This window comes from Salvelinus fontinalis, chromosome 20, assembly GCF_029448725.1.
Source record: "Salvelinus fontinalis isolate EN_2023a chromosome 20, ASM2944872v1, whole genome shotgun sequence".
NCBI classification, from domain to species: domain Eukaryota; kingdom Metazoa; phylum Chordata; class Actinopteri; order Salmoniformes; family Salmonidae; genus Salvelinus; species Salvelinus fontinalis.
The window spans coordinates 14,154,145-14,181,507 of NC_074684.1; the positions used below are offsets into that span (position 1 = coordinate 14,154,145).

The window sequence follows — 27,363 nt, forward strand, 5'->3', positions numbered from 1 at the left end:
GTGCTCTGGTTATTGATAATTAAATTTAAAAAACAAGGACAACCAATGCACCCTTAAGTTTAGAATATTCTGTTCCATTGAACATTCCATTGAACGTTCCATTGAACGTGGTTGATTTTTTTTAAATATATCGGAGATACTTCTACCATACTCATGTTATAACCATACTCATGTCATCCTCTACCATACTCTAGTTACAACATATACTCTTGTCATACTGATGTTATACCATAGTCATTCACTTTTGCTGGCTTCTCTGTTCAGCAATACACGGTGGAAGGATAGGTGCGGGTGGAAGGATGTTGTGTGGGATTTTGCATGTTACTGTTGTAAAGAGTTCTCTTGAAGGTCTCATACGGTTAGCCAGAGAAATTAAAGGACAATTGAAAAAAAATACATGATTTAGGCATCAACCCTCTTTTATTTACACTTAATGCAGTTCAATGAAACAGTTAGTGCACATGCAAAATATAATATTTAAATATATATATTTGCACCAAGTGCCATAAGTAGGTTTTTTGAAATTGTGAAATATTTTAAAAAGAACAATTACGAAATCAAGTTAAACATATAAAACATGAAATATTACTCAAACAACACGGACCACAATGAATTCACTCCAAATAAAGCAGAAAAACTCTGATAAGAAACATTGACACTTAACTTTGTCGATATAATTTCTCAGAGAATAAATTCAAAGAAAACACTAATTCCGTGTAAGACACAAAAAAAAATTCACAATTGAACAAATTGCTTTGCAGTATAACCGACAATAAATGCATAAACTAAAATAAATCATGGGCGTTAAATAGAAATTACAATTTAAACTCCCTTTCTTGAGAACATAAGCAACAACTGATATTGTCACAACCTCGTTGCTAGTAATGGATACTGAAAATACTCGTCAAGCATTTAAATTGTCAAATAAAATGAAAAATAGATTTATTTTTTGTCTTGCTCTCATCTATCACAAAACAATATTCCATGCTCTCAGAAAGGTACCGTTGAAAAAAAAAAGATTGCAGTTGCAATTTCAAGACAGAGTACCCAAAAAAGTGGTATCAAACAAGTATGTATTGAAAGGGAGATATAAGATGCATTCTATCCCAAAGAGAACTCCACCGAAATTGACACTTCCGATATTCATGGAACGTTTGATATGTTAGTGCCTTACGGGCATGCCAGCACGCGCGAAATGCAGATTTTTGTTGTTGTTTATTCTTCTTCACATAGTCCATCGATGCTGTATGCGCTACAATGATGCAGCGTGACATGCCTACTTGCCACACGGTGATAGAGGTATAATCGTCGCATGGTGTTAGTATGGTAGTATCCAGCATTGACATGATTGAGAGACCATCAGTGCTGGCAATGTTTTTAAGAAATTTGGACTCTTCACCAAAAAACTGTTGATGGCTTATAGGTTTCAGTTAAAGGCGCAATCTGTATGTTCTGTCTTTCAATGGTAATTCGATTAATGATATGTACCCAACTTGGTACAACTGTCTTACTCCATCATAACCCCAAATCTACAATTTATTAATCCATGATGTATCATCTTTGTCGTAAACAATGCATAGCTACAAAATATTTCCTATAATGATCATGTCGCTCTCACTGACTGTCGCTCCATGCATCTGTAGGTCAGTCTATGAATTTCAGAGGGGTTACTTCGAAGCCCCATCCCTCACTTTTCCAAACAAAGTGACTAGGCTGTTAAAATTACAGATTGGGCCAGTGAAAGGGTTTGATACCTTATGACATAAGGCACCAATGTACTGCTATGTAAACTTATACAGAGTATCAGTCCTTAAACACATGAGTTACAGCTGTACAAATCAAGACCATCCAAAAGGTAGGAGGTAAGCGCCAACAACTTTTGGTGGAGTTCTCAGTTAAGATTTTGTCTTAGCAGGGACAATGCATGGTCAATGAATCTACCAAAATCTAACTCATCTGGATTTGAATGAAGGCAGACATCAAATAAAAGATTGTCTCATAGGAACAAAGGCAGAGGGGACAGTGTGTTCAAGTCTGGGGTTATAGATTTAAAGCTGGACTCCTTAATGGTTAAACAGTCACGTCCGTTTTTGATATTACAACAAGAAGTCACTGCAAACAACGAACACTGTTTTTCCCCTCCGGACATCATTGCACGCACGATAGAACATCAGAATATGTACTGCACTTTTTAAAACCACGTTGGGGCAACGCTCCTCACCTCCACTTAGGCAACAAAACAATAACAACGTCCATGGAGCGGACAGTGGCGGACATCGTTTCCCCTACAGTGGACTCCATCTTTACGGGAGAAACTGTAATGGTTAAGACAACTAAGTTACAATAGTTCCCTGATAACACTTTTAGCCTTCGAAGCCTAACCCAATTTCACTTTAGAAATACTTACCATGATTCAATCAGCGGCGCAAAGGAAGAACAAAACTCATACATGTTAAAGCCTTCAAGAGCGAAAGAAAAATGTGTCTGTTCTGCTATTTGTATAAACTGTAAAACTATCTAGCTAACTAGCATGAGTATAGGGTCATCTTTTTCCCCCTCTAAAATCAATTCTAGCCATTCCAGCAAAAACCATGCAATCCTGATACTTGATTGACGAATGATTCCAAATAGAGGAAGAATAATTTGTGAAAACTACATGCTCAGGGGAAAGGGCCCACCTTGGCTATGGAAGACCGCAGTCAAGTCCTTTTGAGGTCAATAGGACTTTGATCAAGTCCCCCCCCCCCCCTTTACAATGTTATGGTAAGGCAAACACGCCTGGTTAAAACTATTTAACAGTTTACCTTGCTATCTAACAGCATCATCATTACTGATATACTCCATCTATCCACACACCATTATTAGAGAGGTCACTCATTTCAACTTGATATACCTGGGCTTTACTCTGATTTCCCCACAACTTTTCCTACACCCGGAATGTTCTGACCGACATGGATCAAGGTTGAGTTACTGTGACTAAATATTGAGTTTGAACAACGGCTGTGCTACTCACACGGCGAACATAGCAGTGGACTAGAGTGTATTAGTTGCATCTCAAATCTGTCAGGAAATGTATGGTTGATGTAACAGTGCAGTAAGAGCCTTACAGATTAATTGTTCATTCGAAAGAAACTGTGGCTTGTAACAGTTGGACCATCAAACCAGCTGGCTGGGCAAAGAAATACATTATTTTCTAGTGGTAAACTGGTTCTCTGTCTGAGAAGACATCAGATAAAAGGCAATTCCATGGTGACGGAATTACGCCGAGTCTCAGATTTCTCACTTTACAATGTATGCCAAACAAAAACTTTGATATCAAAGTTTAACAAACCATACAACTCTATGCACAATGACTGCTTTGATTAATTTACACAGTACATAAAAAAAGGAAAAACTGCAGATTAAAGTTTGGTAAAAAAATTAGTAAAATCTCCCTCAGTTTTACTCGGTTACCAAAATTTGTATCTGCACAGTTCTTCCTGTGAATGTGTTTTTGTAAAATGTTCAGTGGAAATTATTTAAAGTAGTTGTGTTAAACTTTGAAATCATAGGTTTTTGTTAAGTATACATTTGAAAGTGAAAAATCTGAGTTACCCGTCATCATGGAATTGCCACTAACCAAATATAACTGGCCTCTTTTACAACTCTGGGAAACCGAGCCAGTCTTCCACAAATGTAAACAAAGCTCATGTATAATATTTTGATGTTACATCAACTGCTACGTTAAGACTTACGTGGCTATGGAATGATGACACCCAGAATGCAATTACAGGCCAATTCAGATAAAGCTTAACCCAATGTGATCAAAGTTAAACTAGGTAGCTAGCTGTACAAGTCCAAAACAAGTGAACGACTATGTATTAAGAACTTGCTGTTTCCGTATTCTACCAACTACTAGACCTTGCTGTTAAGCCTTCGGTTAGGAAGCCAAGATAGTTATTTTCAAGCCAATAGTATATTTTCAAATCGTTCTGAAATTGAATTATAATTGCTAACTATTTGGTTTTGATTCTTATATTGCCAACGCTTCATTGATTTTTAACAACTTATTGTGGAAGGAGCCATGAATCCACACACTAATATGTTGCTAAAAGAAAGCTTTTTCATGAGAAGATGTGTCAATTCACCATTTAGGACTTCAACAGGTCATAATATTTGAAAACTATATAGAAATGTTACTACATCACCACCATACACAATGGTTAAAAAGTCTATGGCTAAGACGGTGCAGAATGGTGATCCCTGAATGTTACCTCGTCAAGGGGGGAAACCGTTTGGACCTGAGATGTTAAGCAAGTGCTTTTGAGATTGATTGTTGTCTTAAGCTCCATCTGTCCGAAATAGGGTTGCAAATCCCAGAACCATTCCCAAAATTCTCAGGGTTTTCAGAAATCCCGGTTGGAGGATTTCCAGTAAAACTGAAGGGAATCATCAAGGAGGGAATCCTCCAACCGGGATATCTGAAAAACCTGTGAAAACCTGTTTTTCAACCCTAGTTTCAAACCACCATAAACTTGGATAGCTGCTGTTGTTGATTTCTGTGGAAATGGGGGTGTTTTGAAGAGGTCTGGCCAAAACAGGCATAGGGAAAAGAGGGGTCTGTCTAACTGTTGGGCCATGTCTCTCAGATTCACAGGTTAAAAAGCGCAACCATTTTACTTCAAGCCTCACAGACGGTGCTGGTATCAACAAAACTCTTCCGCCCCTGCCGTCAGGTTCAAAACAACAAGGGAGATCACAAAACACAGCGCTAAGGGCTCCGGGTGCTGTTCCAGGAAGTTGGGTCAAGTAGCATGCTAAACTTCCTCTTACATGTTACAAGCTAGGTTTTCAGTTTCCTAAAACAAAACTCCCATTGACCCTGCTCAAAAACAATGTCTGAGATATACATAACGCTCTTGATCTCGGGCAATATCGGTGAAGCCTTCCTGCTAACACGCACGTATAATTGTGAGAGCAATTGTCCACCAGAGGGTTCTCACAATTAATAATATAGTGGTTACTAGTGTTATCAAAATGCTCAGTATCATGATACTCAGAAGTATCAGGATATTACAATACTTTCGAGTATTGTGATACTGAGTACTATGGTGCTGGTATAGTGACAACATTAGTTGCTGTAATAAATCTCCCCAGTGTAGAGGTAGGTCATATTCCCGTGGTAGTTAAAAGAAGCCTCTATCGAACGTACAATTTAATGTGACCTCGTAGGAGCACACAGTAGTGACACCCCTGGATTCAATGCAATGCTTACAACTTATCTAATCGCCTCTGCTAACTGAAATGTTGGTTTGTTTTAAAATCAGACCATGATCAAACTACCAGCTCTCAAGTATTGCTTAGAGAAGTGTTTCCCAATCCCGGTCCTGGTGGATCCAAAAGGTGAGCAGATTTGTGTTTTAGCCCAGCAATAACCCAACTGACCATCAAGCCATAATAATTAGTGGAATCAGGTATGTTAGTGCTGGGCTGGGATAAAATCGGCACCACTCCAAGACTGGGAAACACTGGCTTCGAGGCTGAGTAGATCGTGAAGAAAGTAAGCAAGGCGCGCCTGGACCAGCTGCAGTAATCAAACAGACTCAGCAACGGCCATCGTATGTAATAAGCCCTGGCACTGACTAAGCAACAACATTTTTGCATTCCTGGAACATGATCCAATCAACGGTAGACGAGCAGCTCCGAACGAGAGCGCTACCATGTAGCCATCTTCGTGAGATTGCACCCTGGACCTCTCAGTGAGGAAAAGGTAATACATTTACAGTGAAAACTAACAACGAAAAGTGCTGCTGGCCATCAGCATATGGCAAGTTTTAGAGGAAAAGTAGTAAAGACCAAGTAAAAATAAAAAGAATGAGACAAACCTCTGAAAAATAACAGTTAGTAACAAGAAAAAACGGTCGCCCTGGGGCCAACATATATGGATATGGGCAAAGGCGAAGGGATTGGGAGTAGATTGAAGTTGTCCCTAACCACTGACAAAGGGTCAGATTTTTCTCTCCATCCCCCTAATTGTATAGATTAGGCTTAGGGGTTAGGGTCATTGATCCCAGATCTGTGGTTAACTGCAACTTCCACCTCAGGCTGAAGGGGGCAGGGACGGGGACAGGTGTTGGGTGGGTTAAACGTTGGTGGAGATCTTGTACTTGGGCGACATGTTGTTGTGGAACCAGATGAAACTGAAGATGACGCCCATGGTCTTGGGGATGCTCTCATCATAGGCAAAGGTCATGGCCTCGTGGAGGGGCACCTTGACCACCTCGATCAGCTCGCCCTCCTGTGGCTCGCCGCCGCCCTCACCCACACAGTTCTCGTCCGACACCTCGGCGTAGAACATGGTCTGCTTGGCACCCGTCACGCCTACACCGGACCTGCAGAGAGAGGTTACACACACGGTCAAAGGACCGTAAGTCTATTTGCACCAGGTTAGCATTTCACACAGCAATGCGAAACAGAGAAGCATGCACAGCTAGGTCACTAGCTCTTCCGACAGCAATAACCCTACAACTAATTGTTTCTTCTCACCACGGCTGTATAAAAATGACCCCTACTATGCTAGTTCCTACTTCGCATACTTTCCCCCCCAGTCTTAGTTTGATAACTGGTAGTTTGATCATGGTCTGATTTACAAAGAAATCAACATTTCACTTAGCAGAGACGATTAGACAAGTTGTAAGCATTGCATTGAATCCAGGGGTGTTGTTGCAGATATGCCATGTCCCTTAATTACAAACTAGTATGGGATCCGTAAATATGAACGTTAAATTATAATAGCCTAGTTTAACCAAGGAGAAAGCGCTGCGCTATATAGGGAGAAAGACAGGGTCCTTCCTGGCTAGCCATGATTGGCTGAGAATGGCAGGGATGGACATGATTTGTCGGTCATGTCTATAACTCCACATGTCACAGGCTTCTGTCGCTCTACTGGCATTGACACTTTCCCCCCATTTTTTTTTTTATATTGACACCATTTACATGTTTTATATTGCTACTGCGCTGTTGAGGAAGTAAGCATTTCACTGTACCGTTTACACCTGCTGTATCCTGGTCATGCGAACAAATAAACATTTTCATTTCATATACAGTGTGTTTACCAGAGACAATAATGTGAAGAAAAACATGACCTGCACCAAAGTCAGGTTAAAGGCTAAGGACTATATAAAGTGTATTTTTTACATGGAGTTATTCCTTATTGTAGGCTACTACTTTAAATCTGGAAATATTTTGGTTGTTTTCTACACTACCTCACTCTTCCTCTGTTTAGCATATAGTCATAGACAGTCACATGTTTTACATGTGCATTCTTAAAAAGATGGGTGGACTAAAGGCATCCATCCGTATGCTTACCATCCGAAACGGTTTGTGCATATATGACGACATCTTTGTTTGTTTTAGTCTATTTTCCCCCAGCTGTTCGCGCACACAACATTTCTCCTCTAGGCAACCCGAAGTTCGGAAGCAGAAGTCTACGCCCCTTCGTCAGTGGTTGGTCAACAGTAGGGATTCTTCAATGAAGTGTTTGTTGTCATTCTTGTTTTCATGCACATTTTCTCACTGGAGAAATAGTGCACCAAATATCTTAGTTAGATTTAAAATGTTGCAACCAAGACCACCTCGGCAAAAACGTAAAAAATAATGACAGACTTCTTGAGTTCCCTTATTAATTCTGACAATTTTGAGGAAGTGTATACTGGCTACGGCGTCAAGATGGGCAAACAGCACTATTAACGCCTTTTTCTTGTTTTTCAAGCGAGGGTCTTTATACTTGCCATTCTAAAGAAGATAGTCTCTCTCCCCAAAAAAATTCTTGTTGGTTTTTCTTTGTATTTTCTCCTACCATATCGTGTTATATTCTCCTATATTATTTTAACATTTATACAAACTTCAAAGTGTTTTCTTAAAGGTGTGAACGATGCTAAATGGGTGTAAACAAAGAAGAGCTCTCTAGCAAGTGTGAAAACACCGCAAACATCTTCTAAGGGCTTTTCCTCAAAACTGGGTTTACAAGTGTATAAACTTTCAACGCAGCATAGCTTCCCAATGGTACACCAATTGTCATGTATTATATAGATATACCATTACAAAGCTCTGGAACTGAAATTTGTAAAATGTATTTTTTTATTTTATTACATAAGCTCACATATAGGTGTGCAGACCATTGAACCCTTTTAACCTTGACAAACATTCAACCTGAATGTGATCAGGATGGCACAGGAAACAATATTATACTGGTTTAGGGGTAATTCAATCTCCATAACGCATAAACAGAGAATGGTGTCAGCATAGCAAGAAAAATCACATCCTTGGAATAAAATAGGGTAAAATATTTATTAAAGCAGTGTTACAAAAAGAAGTGTTACAAATTTAATTTAAATTTTACTACTCTGGAATCAATTGTCCCAGCTTACGGCTGAGACCTCACACACAGACAACATTCGTTTGTCTGGCTCTTGTTTTGCCACTATGGAAGAATTCAAACATCCATTGTTAGCCAGTCGTGCACCCAAAGGGGCTGGGGCCTGTGGGCGCCTGTCACCACGGAAGCACCCAGAGCACAGTGTTTCAAGCTAAGTACTTTTGTCAGGCACTCCCTCATAGGGGGCCATGGGGTTAGCCATGGGGGTTAAGACGATACCCATCTAATAAGACGGGAAGAAACCTACACATAACAATGCCGATAAACACACCGCCACAAGTCGTGGAGCTGGTGGGGTCAAATCAAAGGCATGTTTGGAGAACGGAAGTCTTCACTCTCCAGGTGGGGGAACATAGGTAGGGAGGGAGGAGCGGCTACGTATCTCAGCTGTTTTCCGTTGCCGTGTTCTACAGTGTCAGAGTACAGACCGCCGTTTGTAATTGTTTGAAACCATCTTTGGAAATCATGATGGATGGATAGTTGGTACTCCAAAGGCTCTGGTTTACCATCTCCTTTTCCTGTTAGTCTTACCTACATGAATAAATGAAACTACAACACTACCATTCAAACAATACAACTGAGTGGATTTAAAAAAATAAACTAAGCTTTATATCACTTTATGAACAAGCTGGTGATGGCTCAAACATGCAGTTAAGGTCAAATAGCTGGTTAAGGTTGGTGCTAATGTACAGTGTGTTGTAAATGTCTGTGTTAATGAAAAGCGCGCTACAAAAAACTATTTTATTAAGGCCCAATGCAGTCTTTTTAATTGTATTTTTAAAATCATCACTGTATGTCTAATAGAGCAGTGTGTGTATTTAATGAAAATAACTCCAAATATAGTTATCATTTTTCCATGACCCTCCTTTTGCCATTTACTTGTTTGTTTTTTTGTTGATATTTTTCTTAAAACTTCATTGTTGGTTAGGGGCTTGTAAGTAAGCATTTCACTGTAAGGTCTACTACACCCGTTGTATTCGGCGCATGTGACAAATAGAATTTGATTTGGGCGTGTTGATACAAATTTTTATACACTTACATACCCAGCCCTGATTGGCAGACAGGATCATCTAGACCCCTCAAACTCAACTCTGGACCATGAAGCCAGTTCCACAGGGTACACTAGGTGGGTGCAATTAATTATCAGGTAGAATTTTTTTTAAACCAGCAGGCTCCGGACCTCGTAGGGTAAGAGTTGAATACCCCTGGTCTAGACTCTAGAGCAGGACTGGGCAACCCCGAGGGCCTGATTGGTGTCACACTTTCTCCACCCTAGCAAACACAGCTGATTAATCAAATTGCATTGAAGATCATGATTAGGTGATTATTGGAGTCAGCTGTGCTAGCTGGGGCAAAACTGACACCAATCAGGCCCTCGAGGACTGGAATTGAACACCCCTGCTCTAGAGAGTACCATGTGTACCCTTTCAAAGTAGGAGGATACATATGCAAATAAAAGATGACTGGTCATTGTTCAGAATAATCAGATCAGATTGTCATGCTGTGGGCCAAAAAAAAGTATAATTAAAGCTTACACTAAAAGGGCATTCTCAGAATTTTCACTATTTCATTGTTAATTTCGACCTCATACAAAAACAGGAAAATCACATTTCACTGGACTGCTCCTTTAAATGAGTCAACATGGAGTCACCACTTGTACCGCGATAGACAACAGCGAAGTGGAAGGAGATAAGTGTAAACGAACACCATTGTTATTGACGTAGAAAAGCTATGTTACAGATGCAGATGGGACTTCAGCAGGTTATTTTGCCATAGGTTCGTGGGTGGACAGGGAAATGCAAGCAAATGCTCATGCAAATATCAAGGAGAACGCTTGTCTGTCCTTTAAACTTGATGTGAACACCAAGGTTCCCGTCGTTCCGCTTTGTTTGGGGGGGGTGGTGAAGAGTCACTCTCTTAACGTATTTTAAGTGCTTTATTGACAGATACATGTGAAACTAAGTGGGAGATGGGAGAGGAGAGACAGTCCGAAGGGAGCACACAGGGATTGAACATTGTCTCCAGCGGGGAGCCACACGTGCATGGAGCCAAGAGTGTTACCAACTGACCAAGGTTCCTCACCCCATGGCTCAGTTGATTGGATCGAGGTGCTTAAGCCGGGGTGGTGCCAGTGAATTGTTAGGGTGCGTTCACAACGAGCAACGCAGGGTAAAATGACAGCGCCAACTCAATGTACTTAAATGGGAAGGTGCGTTGGAGTGGTGAAGGGGTAGGGTCTTGCTTGCATGAGATTGCGCTAAACGCACATCAAACTACACATAGCACATACTCCTCCGTCAGCTCTACATGCGACTGCGTCGCCAGTGTGAATGCGTCGCCAGTGTGAATGCGCCCTTACCCAAGATTGAGCTTCAGTTAGTCACATATTTGTCGATTGTGAAGAACATTTGCCACGGAACATCTGGATGCATGCATGACTCCTATCTACGCACACCAAAATTACAATCTGTTTCTCTGAATTGCCCTGTGAAAGCCTAACACTACGATGGTATTTTATAACTGAGCTAGTCATGTTGGAAAAAGAACAAGCATTCAAATTATGCCCTACTGATAATAATGGTGTGGTGTGATGACGGGGATGGAGGGCTGCGTTTCAAACAAAACAACTACAAGTCCCTCAACAGCACAGCTAGGAATGCTCAAAAGAGCATCTTATAGTTGAAATCATAAAAGGAACTGTGCACACTTTGGAGAGGTGTGTGGCCACTTGAAGGCCTCAGTTAGTCCTTGGTCTTATGTTGCATCTACTCCACATTCTTCAGGAATATTCTTATCATGTTACTGAATGTATCAAGAGTATTTTCAGATTTCGTTATCAACAAATACAGTGAAAAGTACAGAATATAAAATGCACACAAAATCTAAAGTGCAATGGATTCAGTCTTATATCAGGTGAACAGCAGTGTCCTCAACCTTGGTCTAATAACTTCTCCACCTCCAAACTGTTCCTTTTCAATTGCTACCATGCGTATGCATTTTTCATAGGCCAATTCCCACGAGTTTAAAGGGTTACTGAGGGTCCTTTGGTCATATCAGAAGGGGTGCCTTCGCTCAAGTAAAAGAAAGATTTTGAATGTTATATAATTTGTGGGCATCTCAGGAGATGTTCAATAGATTCCCGGGGTCATTTCATGTTTCATGTGTATCTGAGCTCTTGCCGTTCACGCAGGCAGAAATACAACCGGTCTGACATAGCATTGTGATGAAGCCACTCTCACTATACCGGAAGTTAATAGGAAGATTACTCTTAGATTGTGAAAACTACTATCATACTGTACATGTCAGGTTTCTGGCCAATGTCATAACGCAGGAGGTTGTCGGCTCTTGAATGAGCCATTGATCATATTTCTGCAATATTTCTACCTCGAGAAATTTGTAATTTAACAGAAGGTCTACCACATTTCTCCTATTTGTCTGCCTCTTCAGTCCAGGGTGCAAAATGCATGGTGCCGTTGCAAATGTCAGACTCAACTTTGAGAAGCACACAATCTGCAGGTTGAACATGGCGAGATTGTAGACTCCTAAATTGATAGTGCAGTTTGTTAGGTGGTTGTACAGCTAACTAGCTACTTCACATGATGATATTGACTTTAGCATTATTGTGTGTAGCTACGTTTGCTAGCTACTTATCTAGCCAGCCAGCCCTTAGAGAGCATTGTGGTTTTTGTAGTCGACTTGAGTGAGCTGCAACAGATTTTCACAACGATTTTCCAGTTGCAACCAACCTTATAATAACAACAAAATTAAACATTTGTAGCTTCCCACAATAAGTTGGGTGAATTTTGGCCTTACTTATGGTGCCATCTATTTTGTGAAGTGCACCAGTCCCTCCTGCAGCAAAGCACCCCCACAAGATGATGCTGCCACCCCCATGCTTCACGGTTGGGATGGTGGTCTTTGGCTTGCAAGCCTCCCCCTTTTTCCTCCAAACATAACGATGGTCATTATGGCCAAACAGTTATATTTTTGTTTCATCAGACCAGAGGACATTTCTCCAAAATGTATAATCTTTGTTCCCATGTGCAGTTGTAAACCGGAGTCTGGCTTTATGGCGGTTTTGGAGCAGTGGTTTCTTCCTTGCTGAGCAGCCTTTCAGGATATGTCGATATAGGACTTGTTTTACTGTGGATATAGATACTTTTGTACCCATTTCCTCTAGCATCTTCACAAGGTCCTTTGTTGTTGTTCTGGGATTAATTTGCACTTTTTCGTACCATGGTACATTCATCTCTAGGAGACAGAACGCATCTCCTTCCTGAGCAGTATGACGGCTGCCTGGTCCCATGGTGTTTATACTCGCGTACTATTGTTTGTACAGATGAACGTGGTACCTTCAGGCATTTAGAAATTGCTCCCAAGGATGAACCAGACTTGAAGGTCTACAAAAAAAAAACTGAGGTCTTGCCTGATTTCTTTTGATTTTCCCATGATGTCAAGCAGAGAGGCACTGAGTTTAAAGGTAGGTCTTGAAATACATCCACAGGAACACCTCCAATTGACTCAAATTATGTCAGTTAGCCTATCAAATTTCTAAAGCCATTACATAATTTTCTGGAATTTTCCAAGCTGTTTAAAGGCACAGTCAACTTAGTGTATGTAAACGTCTGATCAACTGGAATTGTGATAGTGAATTTTAAGTGAAATAATCTGTAAACAATTGTTGTAAAAATGACTTGTGTCATGCACAAAGTAGATGTCCTAACCGACTTGCCAAAACTATAGTTTGTTAACAAGAAATTTGTGAAGTGGTTGAAAAACGAGTTTTAAATGACTCCAACCTAAGCGTATGTAAACTTCCGACTTCAACTGTATGTTGCATAGCCGCACAATGTCTATTGGAATGCGCATGCTCGTATGCATATGTGTGTCTGCTTGTATGCGCCTGTATGAAGTAATGGGTGTGTTGAGCCACACTGTGTAGGATGAACACGGCAATAGACGCTGATCTTGGCTCAGTTTTGCATTTTCCTCACTAACGGTTAACCTCTCTAGGCTAGGGGGCGGTATTTTCACGTCTGGATGAAAAGCGTGCCCAAAGTAAACTGCCTGCTACTCAGGCCCAGAAGCTAGGATATGCATATTATTAGTAGATTTGGATAGAAAACACACTGAAGTTTGTAAAACGGTTTGAATGATGTCTGTAAGTATTACAGAACTTATTTGGCAGGCGAAACCCCGAGGACAAACCATTGAGGATTTTTGTTGAGGTGACAGTGTTTTCAAATGGGTTTTCTATGTGGATCTAGATTTCTAAGGCACTTGCTTGCAGTTCCTATCGCTTCAACGATGTCAACAGTCTTTAGAAATTGGTTGATGTTTGTCCTTTGTGTAATGAAGAAGTAGGGCTGTTCAGACTGAGGGTCGAGTCTAGTGTACTGTTGTGGTTGGGGCGCGCGACCTGAAAGCTCGCTCCACTTTGTTTTTATCCGCTATTAAACGCAGTTTATCCCGTCTTAAATTTTATCGATTATTTTACGTAAAAAAATACTTAAAGTTGTATTAGGAAATTTGTTTGAAATGTTTGGACAAAGATTACAGGTAACTTATTAGATATTTTGTAGTCATGTTGCGCGAGTTGGAACTGGATCAAACGCGCCAAATAAATTGACATTTTGGAGATATAACGATGGAATTAATCGAACAAAAGGACCATTTGTGATGTTTATGGGACATATTGGAGTGCCAACAGAAGAAGCTCTTCAAAGGTAAGGCATGAATTATATCTTTATTTCTGAGTTTTGTGTCACGCCTGGCGGGATGAAATATGATTGTCTGTTTGTTTGATGGGGTGCTGTCTTCAGATAATAGCATGGTTTGCTTTCGCCGTAAAGCCTTTTTGAAATCTGACACGTTGGCTGGATTAACAAGAAGTAAAGCTTTAATTTGGTGTATTGCACTTGTGATTGTATGAAAGTGAAATATTTCGAATAACTTAATTTGAATTTGGCGCTCTGCCATTTCACCGGATGTTGTCAAATCGATCCCGTTAACGGGATTTGATCCCTAAAGTTTTTAAGGTTAAGATTAGGGGAGTGGAAGCTGATCCTAGATGTGTACCTAGGGGAAACTTCACCTCGAAGCCATAGGTACACACACACCTGTACGAGGTGATCCTCCGCAGCTTGGCGACTGGCACGTCGTAGCCGCACTCCTCCAGCACCTCCTGCCTGGCGATCTCTTCCAGCGACAGGTCAGCCTTGTCCACCAGGCCCGCGCATAGCTCGTAGGTCATCCCCACTGAGCCTGGGGGCGTCTCCCCGCCCCCGACCGCAGCCCCCTCTTTCTCCTCCGTCGCCTGCTCGCCCGAGTCAGGTGCCTTGGGCTTGGTCCTCTCCCACTCGCACATGTACACAGCTGCAGGAGGAGAGAGGGAGAGTGGGTGGAGAGAGTGAGAGGGTAGAGCTAGACAGCAACAGATGTTACAGTATAGTGACAGCGACTTGGGAGGCCTATATACCTTTTTCTCAGTGATGTATCGTTCCTTTCACTTCTTGACAATTGAGACTGTGATAGTACGTTCATATCAAAGTCTACGTTTTAATCCTTCAAATAGGCCACAATTGAGATATAATAATTGTCTGAAACGTTGTTTCTGTGAACTGCATGTCTAGTAAAATCCTACCCCTATAAAATCATGAAAAGCATAACCCCTAAACTCATTAAAAAAAACTTACTGGTGGAAGGAAAAACCATAATAAGAGTGCGATAAAAATAGGGTGACACATTTACTTTATTCAAACAAATCAGCTTTCGACCAAAAACGCCTGTGAGCGATTTTGTCGCCTCACAATGGCCTCCAAACAAAGGCTGACCTTTTTAGACACATTGTTTCTCAAGCAAATGGGAAAAAAGTACCTAAATGCATCCCAAATGGCACCCTATTCCCTTCATAGTGCACTACTTTGACCAGAGCCCTAAGTAGTGCACAATACAGGGAATAGGTTGTCATTTGAGACACAGACATTCAATGCGAGGCCTTCCTTCCATTCTGTGGAGCGCACTGTCCCCAGCGCCTTAGCGGCGAACAAAGGACGTTCCCTGCCTCGCATAGTAACGGGGGCCTTTTGGGCACTATTACACAAGGAAGCATTGTGTTCAGAGGTGAGCTGGAGTAAACAAATGCATCCAGTGCTTTTTCATAGAGTGCAGACATGAGGTGTGTTTGTATGAAATTAAACTGGAAGATAAAATCAAATCAAAGTCTTCTGGTCGCGTACACAGTTTAGCAGGTGTTATGACAGTGCAGCGAAATGCTTACGTTGCAAGCTCCTAACAATGCAGTCAAATGTCAAGCAATTCAAATGTAATTAAAAAAAATAATAATAATCAAGAATACTGCACTGTAGCAGTATTAAAATGCAACCTATACATACAGTGCATTCGAAAAGCATTCAGACCCCATAACCTTTTGTTATGTTACAGCCTTATTCTAATTTTTTTTTTTTTTAATACCCCATAATAACAAAGCAAAAATAGATTTTTAGAAATTTGTTCAAATTTATAAAATATAAATAACTAAAATAGCACATTTACATAAGTATTCAGACTCTTTACTCAGTATTTTGTTGAAGCACGATTACATCCTCGAGTTTTCTTGGGTACGATGCTACAAGCTTGGCACACCTACATTTGGGGAGTTTCTCCCATTCTTCTCTGAAGATCCTCTCAAGCTCTGTCAGGTTGGATGGGGAGTGTCGCTGCACAGCTATTTTCAGATCTCTCCAGAGATGTTCGAACGGATTTAAGTCTGGGCTCTGGCTTGGCCACTTAAGGACATGCAGAGACTTGTCCCGAAGCCAATCCTGCGTTGTCTTGTCTGTGTGCTTAGGGTTGTTGTCCTGTTGAAAGGTGAACCTTCGCCCCAGTCTGAGGTCCTGAGCAGGTTTTCATCAATGATCTCTTTTTACATTGCTCTGTTCATCTTTCCCTTGATCCTGACTAGTCTCCCAGTCCCTGCCGCTGAAAAACATCCCCCAGCATGATGCTGTCACCACCATGCTTCACCGTAGGTATGGTATTGGCCAGATGAGAGGTGCCTGGTTTCCTCCAGACATGACACTTGGCATTCAGGCCAAAGAGTTCAATCTTGGCCAGAGAATCTTGTTTCTCATGATCAGAGTCCTTTAGGTGCCTTTCGGCAAACTCTAAGTGGTTTGTCATGTGCATTTTATTGAGAAGTGGCTTCTGTCGGGCCAATCTACCATAAAGGCCTGATTGGTGGAGTGCTGCAGAGACGGGAGTAACTTCCAGTAGGACAACCATCTCCACAAAGGAACTCTGGAGCGCTGTCAGAGTGACCTCCGTGTGTGTGTGCACTGCTCCGCTTATGACACATCAAAAATGGAAGACGGATGAGATCTGCATCTCATTGTAACCTGCACCAAAGACATTACTGATGGGACCGCCATGGCTTTAGCAACCTTCCCTAGAATCAGTTAAGCGGGTGAGATATGGGCCCCATTCCATTTTGGTCCCTATCCCCTACCCTTTGACACAAACTCTTCAGGGTTTGCAGATCTAAGAGGACGGGATACATGTAAGCACCCAATCCTTCTACATAATATGGGGAATTCCCCACAGCCTACCACAAGCAGCCGAAAATAATATATAATTAACCGCCTGTTTTCCCCCCTCATCGGTCCACACCAGGGTTGGGTTAAATTCCATTACAATTCCATTTACATTCACAAAGAAATCGCCCCCAACCCTGGTGAATACCACAGGGGTGGCGGGAGATGAAGGTAGGCGTTAGCTGATGGAATGGAACAGGGCCGCGTGCCATGGGATGACTAATGGCTTTTAAAGCCTTGATGGGGCGGTGCACCAGCCGGGTGGAGAGTCCATCAGCATTTTTCACAGTAGTAGACAAGACTCGACAGTGCCAGACAGATCCCAGGCCACGTGGCAGGGGGCATATTGTTGCACTTGACACGCTCAAGTGGGAGTTCAGCATAATACACAGGTGTTGGGTAAGAAGCTTGGAATGTGACAATAGCAGGGTTTCCCCACAGGGATAAAGCAAGGTTGTGGTGGGTTCCAATCAGACCCACGCCCTTCTAACACACTTTCTCTGCCTTACTTTCCTGCCCCGCTTCACTCTCTTAATAAAAAATATATGGTAAGGGATGTGAATTTCCAGTCCTTAGAAAGAAAGAAAAACTGTCCTTGTGGATGAAAGATGATTTGAGCAAAAAAGGGGGTATTACCTGGGCGGAACTGCTTGACCAAGACGAAGCAGTGCGAGGTGGTGTTGAAGATCAGAACCGAAACACTGGAAAGAAAAGGGAGCAGAGAAAAAGAGCGAATTTATTCAGTTTGATTCACTCATTATGTTTCGGGGATGAATACGTGAGAATCACAAAGGTTTATTGATTCAAAATTATATTGGTTGCTGTACCGGTACCCCCTGTATTAGCATTGATACTGTTATTTTATTGTTGCTCTAATCATTTGTTATTTTTCTATTTTTGTTATTTTTCTTTATTTTTTTACTTCAGTTTATTTTAGTAAATACTTTAAACACTTATTTTTCTTAAAACTGCATTGTTGGTTAAGGGCTTGTAAGTCAGTGTTTCACTGTACACTACTGTAAGGTCTACTACACCTGTTGTATTCGGCGCATGTGACAAATACAACTGATTTGATTAAATAAACTAAATTAACTATATTACATCATCATACGCAGTGGGACAACTTCCTGCTTACAGAAATCAACGAAATACATATCTACCCAGACTGCCCCGATTGCATGTGCCCAATGTAGCCATGTGAGGGCACAAAGTGGGAAGAATATTCGCTACTTGAATTACGTTGTTCTAGTCTCTAAGTAGGTAAGAACCCTGCTATTTTGATGATACTGTTGAGTGTTAACCCTTCACACTCTTACCTGTATACGTGTTGAAAATGGCGCCTAAATTGGAACGTAGTGGTTGTACAGTAACATCCTATACATGAAGCCAGAGCTCGGTCTCTACGATTCACAGCGCTCTATGGGTTTTGACTGACAGCCGTTCTAAACTTGAGCACCATGCGCAACAAGAAGTTACCCCAATCCCTCCCGGTAATTGGGCAACTTTAGCAAATTTCTTGTTGTCCGAGTCAGGGAAATGCTGTAAATGAAGAGGACTCAATGTATTTTGAAAGATGAGATGTTGAGGCGCTGTGATGCCAAACACCCGTGAGTCCAAATGTGCACTTCACAATTCCATATCATAAAACTCATGTCATATACACTTTCAACGTTTATGATCACCATGTTTGATGTACAGTTACAAAATGAAAGGTTATCATACCCTGGGTTGTTATGAACAGAATGAGCCTTTTTGTTTAATGTGAAGAAACGTCACAGCGGCACATGCACCTGAATGCACCCATGTCTCCTTTCTATGTGCCTCAAAATTACGATCTGTTTCTTTAAATTTTCTTATGAAACTCTCACACCAAGATCGTATTTTATAAACTTAGCTAGTCAGGTGTATCTCACTGATCATCCCTAAAGCCAAAACCTCATTTGGACGCCTTTCCTTCCAGTTCTCTGCTGCCTGCGACTGGAACGAATTGCAAAAATCTCTGAAGTTGGAGACTTTTATCTCCCTCAACAACTTTAAAAATCTGCTATCCGAGCAGCTAACCGATCGCTGCAGCTGTACATAGTCCATCTGTAAACTACCCACCCAATTTACCTACCTCACCCCCATACTGCTTTAATTTATTTACTTTTCTGCTCTTTTGCACACCAGCATCTCTTCTTGCACATGATCATCTGATGATTTATCACTCCAGTGTTAATCTGCTAAATTGTAATTATTCGATTTATTGCCTACCTCATGCCTTTTGCACACATTGTATATAGATTCTCTTTTTCTACCATGTTATTGACTTGTCTATTGTTTACTCCATGTGTAACTCTGTGTTGTTGTCTGTTCACACTGCTATGCTTTATCTTGGCCAGGTCGCAGTTGCAAATGAGAACTTGTTCTCAACTAGCCTACCTGGTTAAATAAAGGTGAAATAAAAAATAAAAAAATAAAAATGTTGGCAGTAGTGACGCTTTGAATTCCAATTTCGCCTAAATGGCACCAAAAAATGTATCCCTTTTTATTTTCCTACCACAATCTGTTTTTAAGACGAAACTGAAAAATAACTTGTGTAGAAAGTAAATCATGCCCACCTGACCCAGATTGTGATTATATAACGGACTGTATTTGGATTGCGTAAACAACAGTAATTGTGTGATGGCAGGGTTGTTCCAAACAAAACAACTAAACCCAACAAAAAAAGAACCGGCCCTTTTTCAGGACCCTGTCTTTCAAAGATATTTAGATTTTTACAAATTAACGTCACAGATCTTCATTGTAAAGGGTTTAAACACTGTTCCCATGCTTGTTCAATGAACCATAAATAATTAATGAACATGCACCTGTGGAACGGTCATTAAGACACTAACAGCTTATAGACGGTAGGCAATTAAGGTCACAGTTATGAAAACTTAGGACATTAAGAGGCCTTTCTACTGACTCTGAAAAACACCAGAAGAACGATGCCCAGGGTCCCTGCTCATCTGCGTGAATGTGCCTTAGGCATGCTGCAAGGACGCATGAGGACTGCAGATGTGGCCAGGGCAATAAATTGGTACATCCGAACATCACAACTGTGGGACAGGTACAGGACGGCAACAACTGCCCGAATTAACACCAGGAACGCACAATCCCTCCATCAGTGCTCAAACTGTCTGTAATAGGCTGAGAGAAGCTTGACTGAGGGCTTGTAGGCCTGTTGTAAGGCAGGTCCTCACCAGACATCTCCGGCAACGTCGTCGCCTATGGTCACAAACCCACCGTCGCTGGACCAGATAGGACTGGCAAAAAGTGCCCTTCACTGACGAGTTGCGGTTTTGTCTCACCAGGGGTGATGGTCGGATTCGCATTAATCATCGAAGGAATGAGCGTTACACCGAGGCCTGTACTCTGGAGGGGGATTGATTTGGAGGTGGAGGGTCCGTCACAGCATCATCGGACTGAGCTTGTTGTCATTGCAGGCAATCTCAATGCTGTGCGTTACATGGAAGACATCCTCCTCCCTCATGTGGTACCCTTCCTGCAGGCTCATCCTGACATGACCCTCCAGCATAACAATGACACCAGCCATACTGCTCGTTCTGTGCGTGATTTCCTGCAAGACAGGAATGTCTGTGTTCTGCCATGGCCAGCGAAGAACCCGGATCTCAATCCCATTGACCACGCCTGGGACCTGTTGGATCGGAGGGTGAGGGCCATTCCCCCCAGAAAATGTCTGGGAACTTGCAGGTGCCTTGGTGGAAGAGTGGGGTAACATCTCAAAGCAAGAACTGGCAAATCCGGTGCAGTCTATGAGGAGGTACTTAATGCAGCTGGTGGCCACAGATACTGACTGTTACTTTTGATTTTGATCTCCCCTTTGTTCAGGGACACATTATACTATTTCTGTTAGTCACATGTCTGTGGAACTTGTTCAGTTTATGTCTCAGTTGTTAAAACTTATATTCATACAAATATTTATACATGTTAAGTTTGCTGAAAATAAATGCAGTTGACAGTTTCTTTTTTTGCTGAGTTTACATGTGTGCTTGCTTAGAGTTCCTCAACGGCACAGCTAGGAGAGCGGAAAAAAAGTACCTTCTAGTTGAAGACTCTTCTTTGATTCATGAAAGTGCATTAGAATTGCTTAGGAACTGTGCACACTTTGGAGAGGTGTGTGGCCACTTGGAGACACCAGTTAGTCCTCTCACTCAAATCCTTGTAACTTTTTGGTCTTGTTGCACCTACCCCACATTTTCCAGAAATAGTCTTGTTATGTTATACTGAATGTATCCAGAATATTTTCAGATTTCACTATCAACAAATGCAGCGAAAAGTACAGTAAATGTAAAATGCTCATAAAATCAACAGTGCAATATTTGGATTCAGTCTTGTGTCAGGTGAACTGTTGTGTACTTAACTTTGGTCTAATAATTTCCCCATCTACAAATTGTTCCCTTTCAATTGCTACCATGGTTATGCATACGTATTTCATATTTCTGTAAGAAACATTTCAATTTAGCCCTATCCATATAGGCCAATTTCCACAAGTGTAAAGGCTAGCTGCACAAAATGAAAACGGATTTGAAACCAAAATTGTGTTACATATTTTTTTTTACATCTATAAATTTTGGCAGTGTAAAATGTCCATGGATAGTCCTCAATTCCAAACTAGTTGGTGTGTGTGTGTGTGTCTTCGTGTCAGTGCAGGATTAACACCTGGGCCAGTATCCACAAAGCTTCTCAGAGTAGGAGTGGTGATCGAGGATCTGTCCATATAATCTTATTCATTATTATCTAAAAGGCCAAACTGATCTTAGATCAGCACTCCTACTCCGAGATGCTTTGTGGATAAGGAACACTACCGCTACCTAGCTCTTCAACCAAGGTGCATGAACTGAGGAGTAAACTGAAGAAGAGAGGAGATTCAGCACATCTTGGAGGACAGTGGAAGTTGGTAAAAAATCTTTTTTATTGTTAAATGTAAAATTATTGCGTTTCAGCTCACCCTGATGAAGGCCAAGAACCAAAATCATGTTGGTTTTACCTTAAACAATAATTAATTTCTCTCATCACCTTCCACTGTCCTCCAAGTTGGTGAAGCTCCTCTCTACTAAAGGGATAGTTCACCCAAAATCCATATTGGTTTCATTACCCTTTAACAGGAAGGGAAACTGGTGAGGGCTAAAAAAGGGAAAGAATATGATCTACATGATCAGTCTGTAAAATAAAAAGTGGTTAATGTGAATCTAACTCACAGCTAAAAATGTAAAGAAAATAATCCAATGTTATTTGTTGCCTAGACTTTACTGCAAATGAAACGCAAGTCTTGAGAAAAAACTATACACTGATATTGCAGTTAACCATGACAGTCTTTATAATAGAATGCTTGTGACCACACACATCTAAATATTGCACTTGGGGAAAAAGCATTAAATTATAAATAGAATGAAACAGGCATTCTATTTTTATTCTATTATAGTGGCCACTATAGTAGACATTGATCAAGTGCAAAAGGCTACATGTGTGCAAAAATAACATTCACTGCGTACATTTTTTAAATAATCCACCCTCACTCAGTGTTACTGTCAAGTTCAACACAACAAAAGCAATATCTTTGGCCTACACTGTACATTATTACATTGTACACTTCCTGCCTGTGGACATCTGTTCTACAATGTGCCAGCAGAGTATGATACCCTTGTTGTTTTTTCTTATACTTATTTGTTACAAAAAACACAAGGAAGGGGTTACATTAAAGTATTAGAACATGAAGGACAAACAATACAGCATCAAGACACTATCAAACATGTATCAGTCTTTCCACAACAGAGCCATCCTTATGTGTGAGGGTGCGTGTGCATGATAGTGATATAAAATTATGTCAGTTTCCTTTTTCATGATCACAATCTTGTGAAACCCAAACCCTCCAAGATCTCACCACAGTTCCCCAATAGCTGTCCCTCAACCATTTGAGACCCCTCCCACGGTTTTATTTTATTTTTTAAATACAATTAATTCCATTCCCCACCCCCAAGAACTCCCCAATGCACCAACAACCAAGATAATGAACTAAAGAGAAAAAAGACAGAAAAGAACAGCAAACAACAATTTACCCTTTGTTGGCATAATTGATCTCTTTCAGGCAGCTACACCTGGCATAACCCTTTTTATCCACTGTATTGAAAAAGTGAGAAAGAGGGGAAGTGTGTGGTGTTCCTTTCACCTCAAATAGTTAGGACATTTTTTACAATGCTTTTTTCTGATCAAAAGTAGTTCATTGCATCCAACCTTGGAGCCCAGTTTCATAATATTACCTTATGTCCCAGCTGCTTGCTGTAGTTTCAAAGTAATCACGAAAAATCGGGCCTTATTTTATGGCATTTTTCACCCTGCCAGCTCCTATTAGTTCTATTGAGCACCGTGGCACCAACTCGCCTTCCGAACGTTCTATTCCCAGCCTAATGTTCTACGCCACAATGCCTGCTTGCTATTGTTGGCAATGAGACCTGACCACGTTGCTGGTAATTAAAATGTAAACAACAAATTACCCATGGAGCTCTGAGGTCATCCCACTGTTTCCTATAGGAAAATATAGGTATATTTAGATTTTTTCAAATATTTCACAAAATTTATATTTAGATTTTTTCAAATTGGACACCATCATCAAACGCTAGCCCCGAAATACAGTTTGCCCTTGGAACGATGAGCTCCCCCCATTGCTTTCCTATGGAGTAGCATGCTGGTATATTTCTGCCAAATATCTCGCACTGTGTATATTTAGATTTTTCAAGTCGGACACCATTTTAAAATCAGGATAATCTCCTCTTTCTAATTACATAAGATTGGGCAGGGTACTCTGCTGTCATCGATCGCTAGACCAGAAATAGTCAAAAGTTGCAATTTCTTCCCTACTTCCTCGTTATGCAGACATAAGCACACTTGGCACCACCGAAGGGGGGGATGTTAACTTTCTACACAAGTTGATATTTTTCAGTTTCGTCCTAAGAACAGGTTGTGGTGGTAAAATAAAAAAAGGGATACATTTTTTGGTGCCATTTAGGCAAAATGGAATTCTAAGCATCACTCCAGTCAGAAGAGGCTCTGCAAATGTTTGATTCCATTCATTTGCTATGTGCTCGTGCTAGTGTTCCAGCTTAGCCAACGCTCTTTTGCCATTTTTCAGCCTTGGGTAAATTTTGACTCGTTCTGTCCAGCCTACTATAGTGGCATCCAGCTTATGCCAGGTCCAGCTCCAGCACACTTGATCCCTTAATCCACTTGTTTAACAAGCAATGCCTCATTTTCCCCTAATTATCTCATTCTGAAAAGTAACCTCATACTGTAGAGAGAAAACATTAGTTAACAGATAGTGGTTAGTTCATTAACTAGTTAACATTTCACACAAATTGTTATGGTCCAGTAAGCAACTTTATTAGCAAGCTAATTTTCACACCATAAACTCAATTATTTGATCACATAAGTTGGTTAATGTTGCTCAACATTTCTCAAACTAGCTAACGGAGAACTCGATCCAGCTAGCAAGATACTTAACAATGCTAACAATACTTGTTCCACCACACTTTCTCCCTCACCTCAAACTTTCCAAATGCCAGTTTTTTGGTTACAGCTCATGAAGTACGCTTCATCACCTTCTCACCCCCATCTCCGATGTCAGGCTTATCACCTAACGTTACCTCTTCGTTATCGTTCAGGGGACGCGCTGCTGTAACTGGCAAGCTGCCTTTCCACTCAAGCGTCTTTCCAGAGCGCTCGCTGATGCTGTAACTAGCAAGCTGGTTGTCTCTTCTCTCTTCAGTCGCGTGCTGCGCTGCATTCTGTTTTGTGAACGATTGGCTGAGCCTTGGATACAGCAGGTTTTGCTCCAAACACGCATCACTCGTTTGCTTACAGCCAGTAGTGATCAAAAGCCCCCACCACAAAAAAAACTTCTCATCGGTGCTACACGAATCACGTAGGTCAACCATTTCGGTTTCAAAACTGCGAATTTCGCCTAAAAAAGGTGACTTGTTTGCATCCCTGCTTTAAACATTCTATGAACAAAGAAAGCAATAATCCATGTTTTGGTTTACCAGGCCACAGTTTCTAAAACCATATTTTTTTGCCATTTGTGGCAAAGTCAATATCCCCAAAAGAAGCATTTTCCATCAATGTTCCCTCAAATTTTTTCATGCACCAAGCAAATGTCTGATCTGCTGACCACAAACTTGACCATTGTGAAAATTCTGTGCAACTTCCAGCGCACCTATACTGTGAACACAGAGGCTGTACCCCCTTTAAGTTACAGTTTTAACAGTGGCCATGTAGGCTACTGTGGCTATTTGATCAGAATCTAGGCCTACCAGAGTGGCCTACAATCAAAAACAGTGGAGAAAATCCATCCCATAACATTTTTACATAGAACAGCTATTTCCATCATTCAGCCTACAGTAGGAGCCAATGTGTGGTGTTCAATGTAGGCATACATTACCTTAAACTTTCGGGGATAAACATGCAGGGCTTGTCAGTAACAAATAATGCTGTTGTGTTTGATGCAAGAAACCATAAAATGCATTATTCTCATACCATTATTACAGAGAATCAGAAATTATGCTACCCTCTGCCTATTGGCTACTTAGCTTATTTGAAAATGTCTCAAAATACAACACTGCCCTATTTAAGACCAAAAAAAAACTTTACCCTACTCGCTTTTCAAAGATGTCTAGAAATGTACACGTTTTGTGCTCTTGTAGGACGCAATCCTTCTCCGATTGCTGACTACAAATGATCTATAACTGTGCTAATAAGTCACTAGCTAGCAAAGGATATGAACAAAACAAGCTCATCTACTCACGACTGCTCATGCTGTAAACACAATTCAGTTAAAAGTAAATGGCACAGATCCATATATGGCAATGGTCTATTTGTATATAGGCCTACTGCAGCTCTGATTGTTTATGCCGCACCAGTTTGTGTAGAGTACGGGCCGAGTAGTGAGTGGCAATGATTATAATCTTACTCGGATGCGTTCTGTCTACAAAAGATTGAACTCTGACTTGAATGCCAAGCGTCACGTCTGGAGGAAACCTGGCACCATTCCTACAGTGAAGCATGGTGGTGGCAGCATCATGCTGTGGGGATGTTTTCAGCGGCAGGTACTGGGAGACTAGTCAGGATCGAGGGAAAGATGAACGGAGCAGAGTACAGAGAGATCCTGCTCCAGAATGCTCAGGACCTCAGACTGGTGCGAAGGTTCACCTTCCAACAGGACTACGCCCCTAAGCACACAGCCAAGACAACGCAGGAGTGGCTTCTGGACAAGTCTCTGAATGTCCTTGAGTGGCCCAGCCAGAGCCCGGACTTAAACCTGATCAAACATCTCTGGAGACACCTGAAAATAGCTGTGCTCTGTCCAACCTGACAGAGCTCGAGGGGATCTGCAAAGGGAGAAACTCCCTAAATACAGGTGTGCCAAGATAACTTTAAAAAGCAGTAGGCTACACGCTAATGTTTGTTGCATAATGCAATTAGCGGGAAAACACCAGTCAAAAGCGCACTGCACATGCGAGCGTTCTCATGTGACAGAGATGGAAATATCCGTTAGAAATGTTGAAAGATGGGAGATCTAAAGATGCAACTAGCATGGGTTGCTAATATAACTAAGATTGTGCCTTTGGACAATGAAAGAATATTACATGAGAGAAATATGTTACTTGTTTCACTGGCATTTGGAAGTCTTCGAAAACAATGCAAGACATGCACCATCATACAGATGGGAGAAAATAGTAGCTCTTTAATAGTGACGTCAAAACCGTTTTTAACACACAATTGCATTTAGAATTGTTGCGCAACGATTGCTCCTGGAGTGAAACGTGCATTTATAAACAGGACCTGTAGCAGCAGCAGCTCTCGCGTTCTTACAGATTTCCCACTCAAACTAGACTATCTGTATGCTGTGTGATAAGAATCATAACGACTAATTAAAACACACATACACACTAATTTAATTTCACTCAATTATGCAAATTAACCTATAGACCGATAAGCTTGACCGGTCAAATGTATTTATGTTGACCGGTGGCAATTTGATTTATCGTTTTAATTTTTTAATTTTTTATCGTCCAAAAGCCAGCTGAAGGAAACCCTGCACATACAGTACACACATAACCATTATAAAAAGGAGCCTGGGTGGGGAAAGGTCTTTATCGCCAGACTTGACGATTGATTTTGGCCTCAGGGCACTGATTAAGAAAGGCTATGTTCCATTTTAGGGCCCTCTATCCCTTCCTTCCTGCCTCCTTTCCATCATCCCTGCTCAAGAAGAGGAAGTCACTTCCTAGGAGCTGAGCCCCTCGCCCTCTCCAGTAGGAG

General features: G+C 41.2%; 1 protein-coding gene across 1 annotated transcript in view; it reads right to left on the reverse strand.

Annotated features, from left to right (window-relative positions):
* Positions 1 to 401: 401 nt before the first annotated feature.
* The window catches only part of nudt14 (nudix (nucleoside diphosphate linked moiety X)-type motif 14), a 72,668-nt gene continuing 45,706 nt past the window's right edge, over positions 402 to 27,363 (reverse strand). The window contains exons 3-5 of the mRNA XM_055872483.1: positions 17,644 to 17,708; positions 14,536 to 14,791; positions 402 to 6,371 (exon numbers count right to left, since the gene is read on the reverse strand). Coding sequence (XP_055728458.1) covers positions 6,122 to 6,371; positions 14,536 to 14,791; positions 17,644 to 17,708 — 571 coding nt within the window. The 3' untranslated portion in view covers positions 402 to 6,121. The remainder of the gene's footprint in view (positions 6,372 to 14,535; positions 14,792 to 17,643; positions 17,709 to 27,363) is intronic.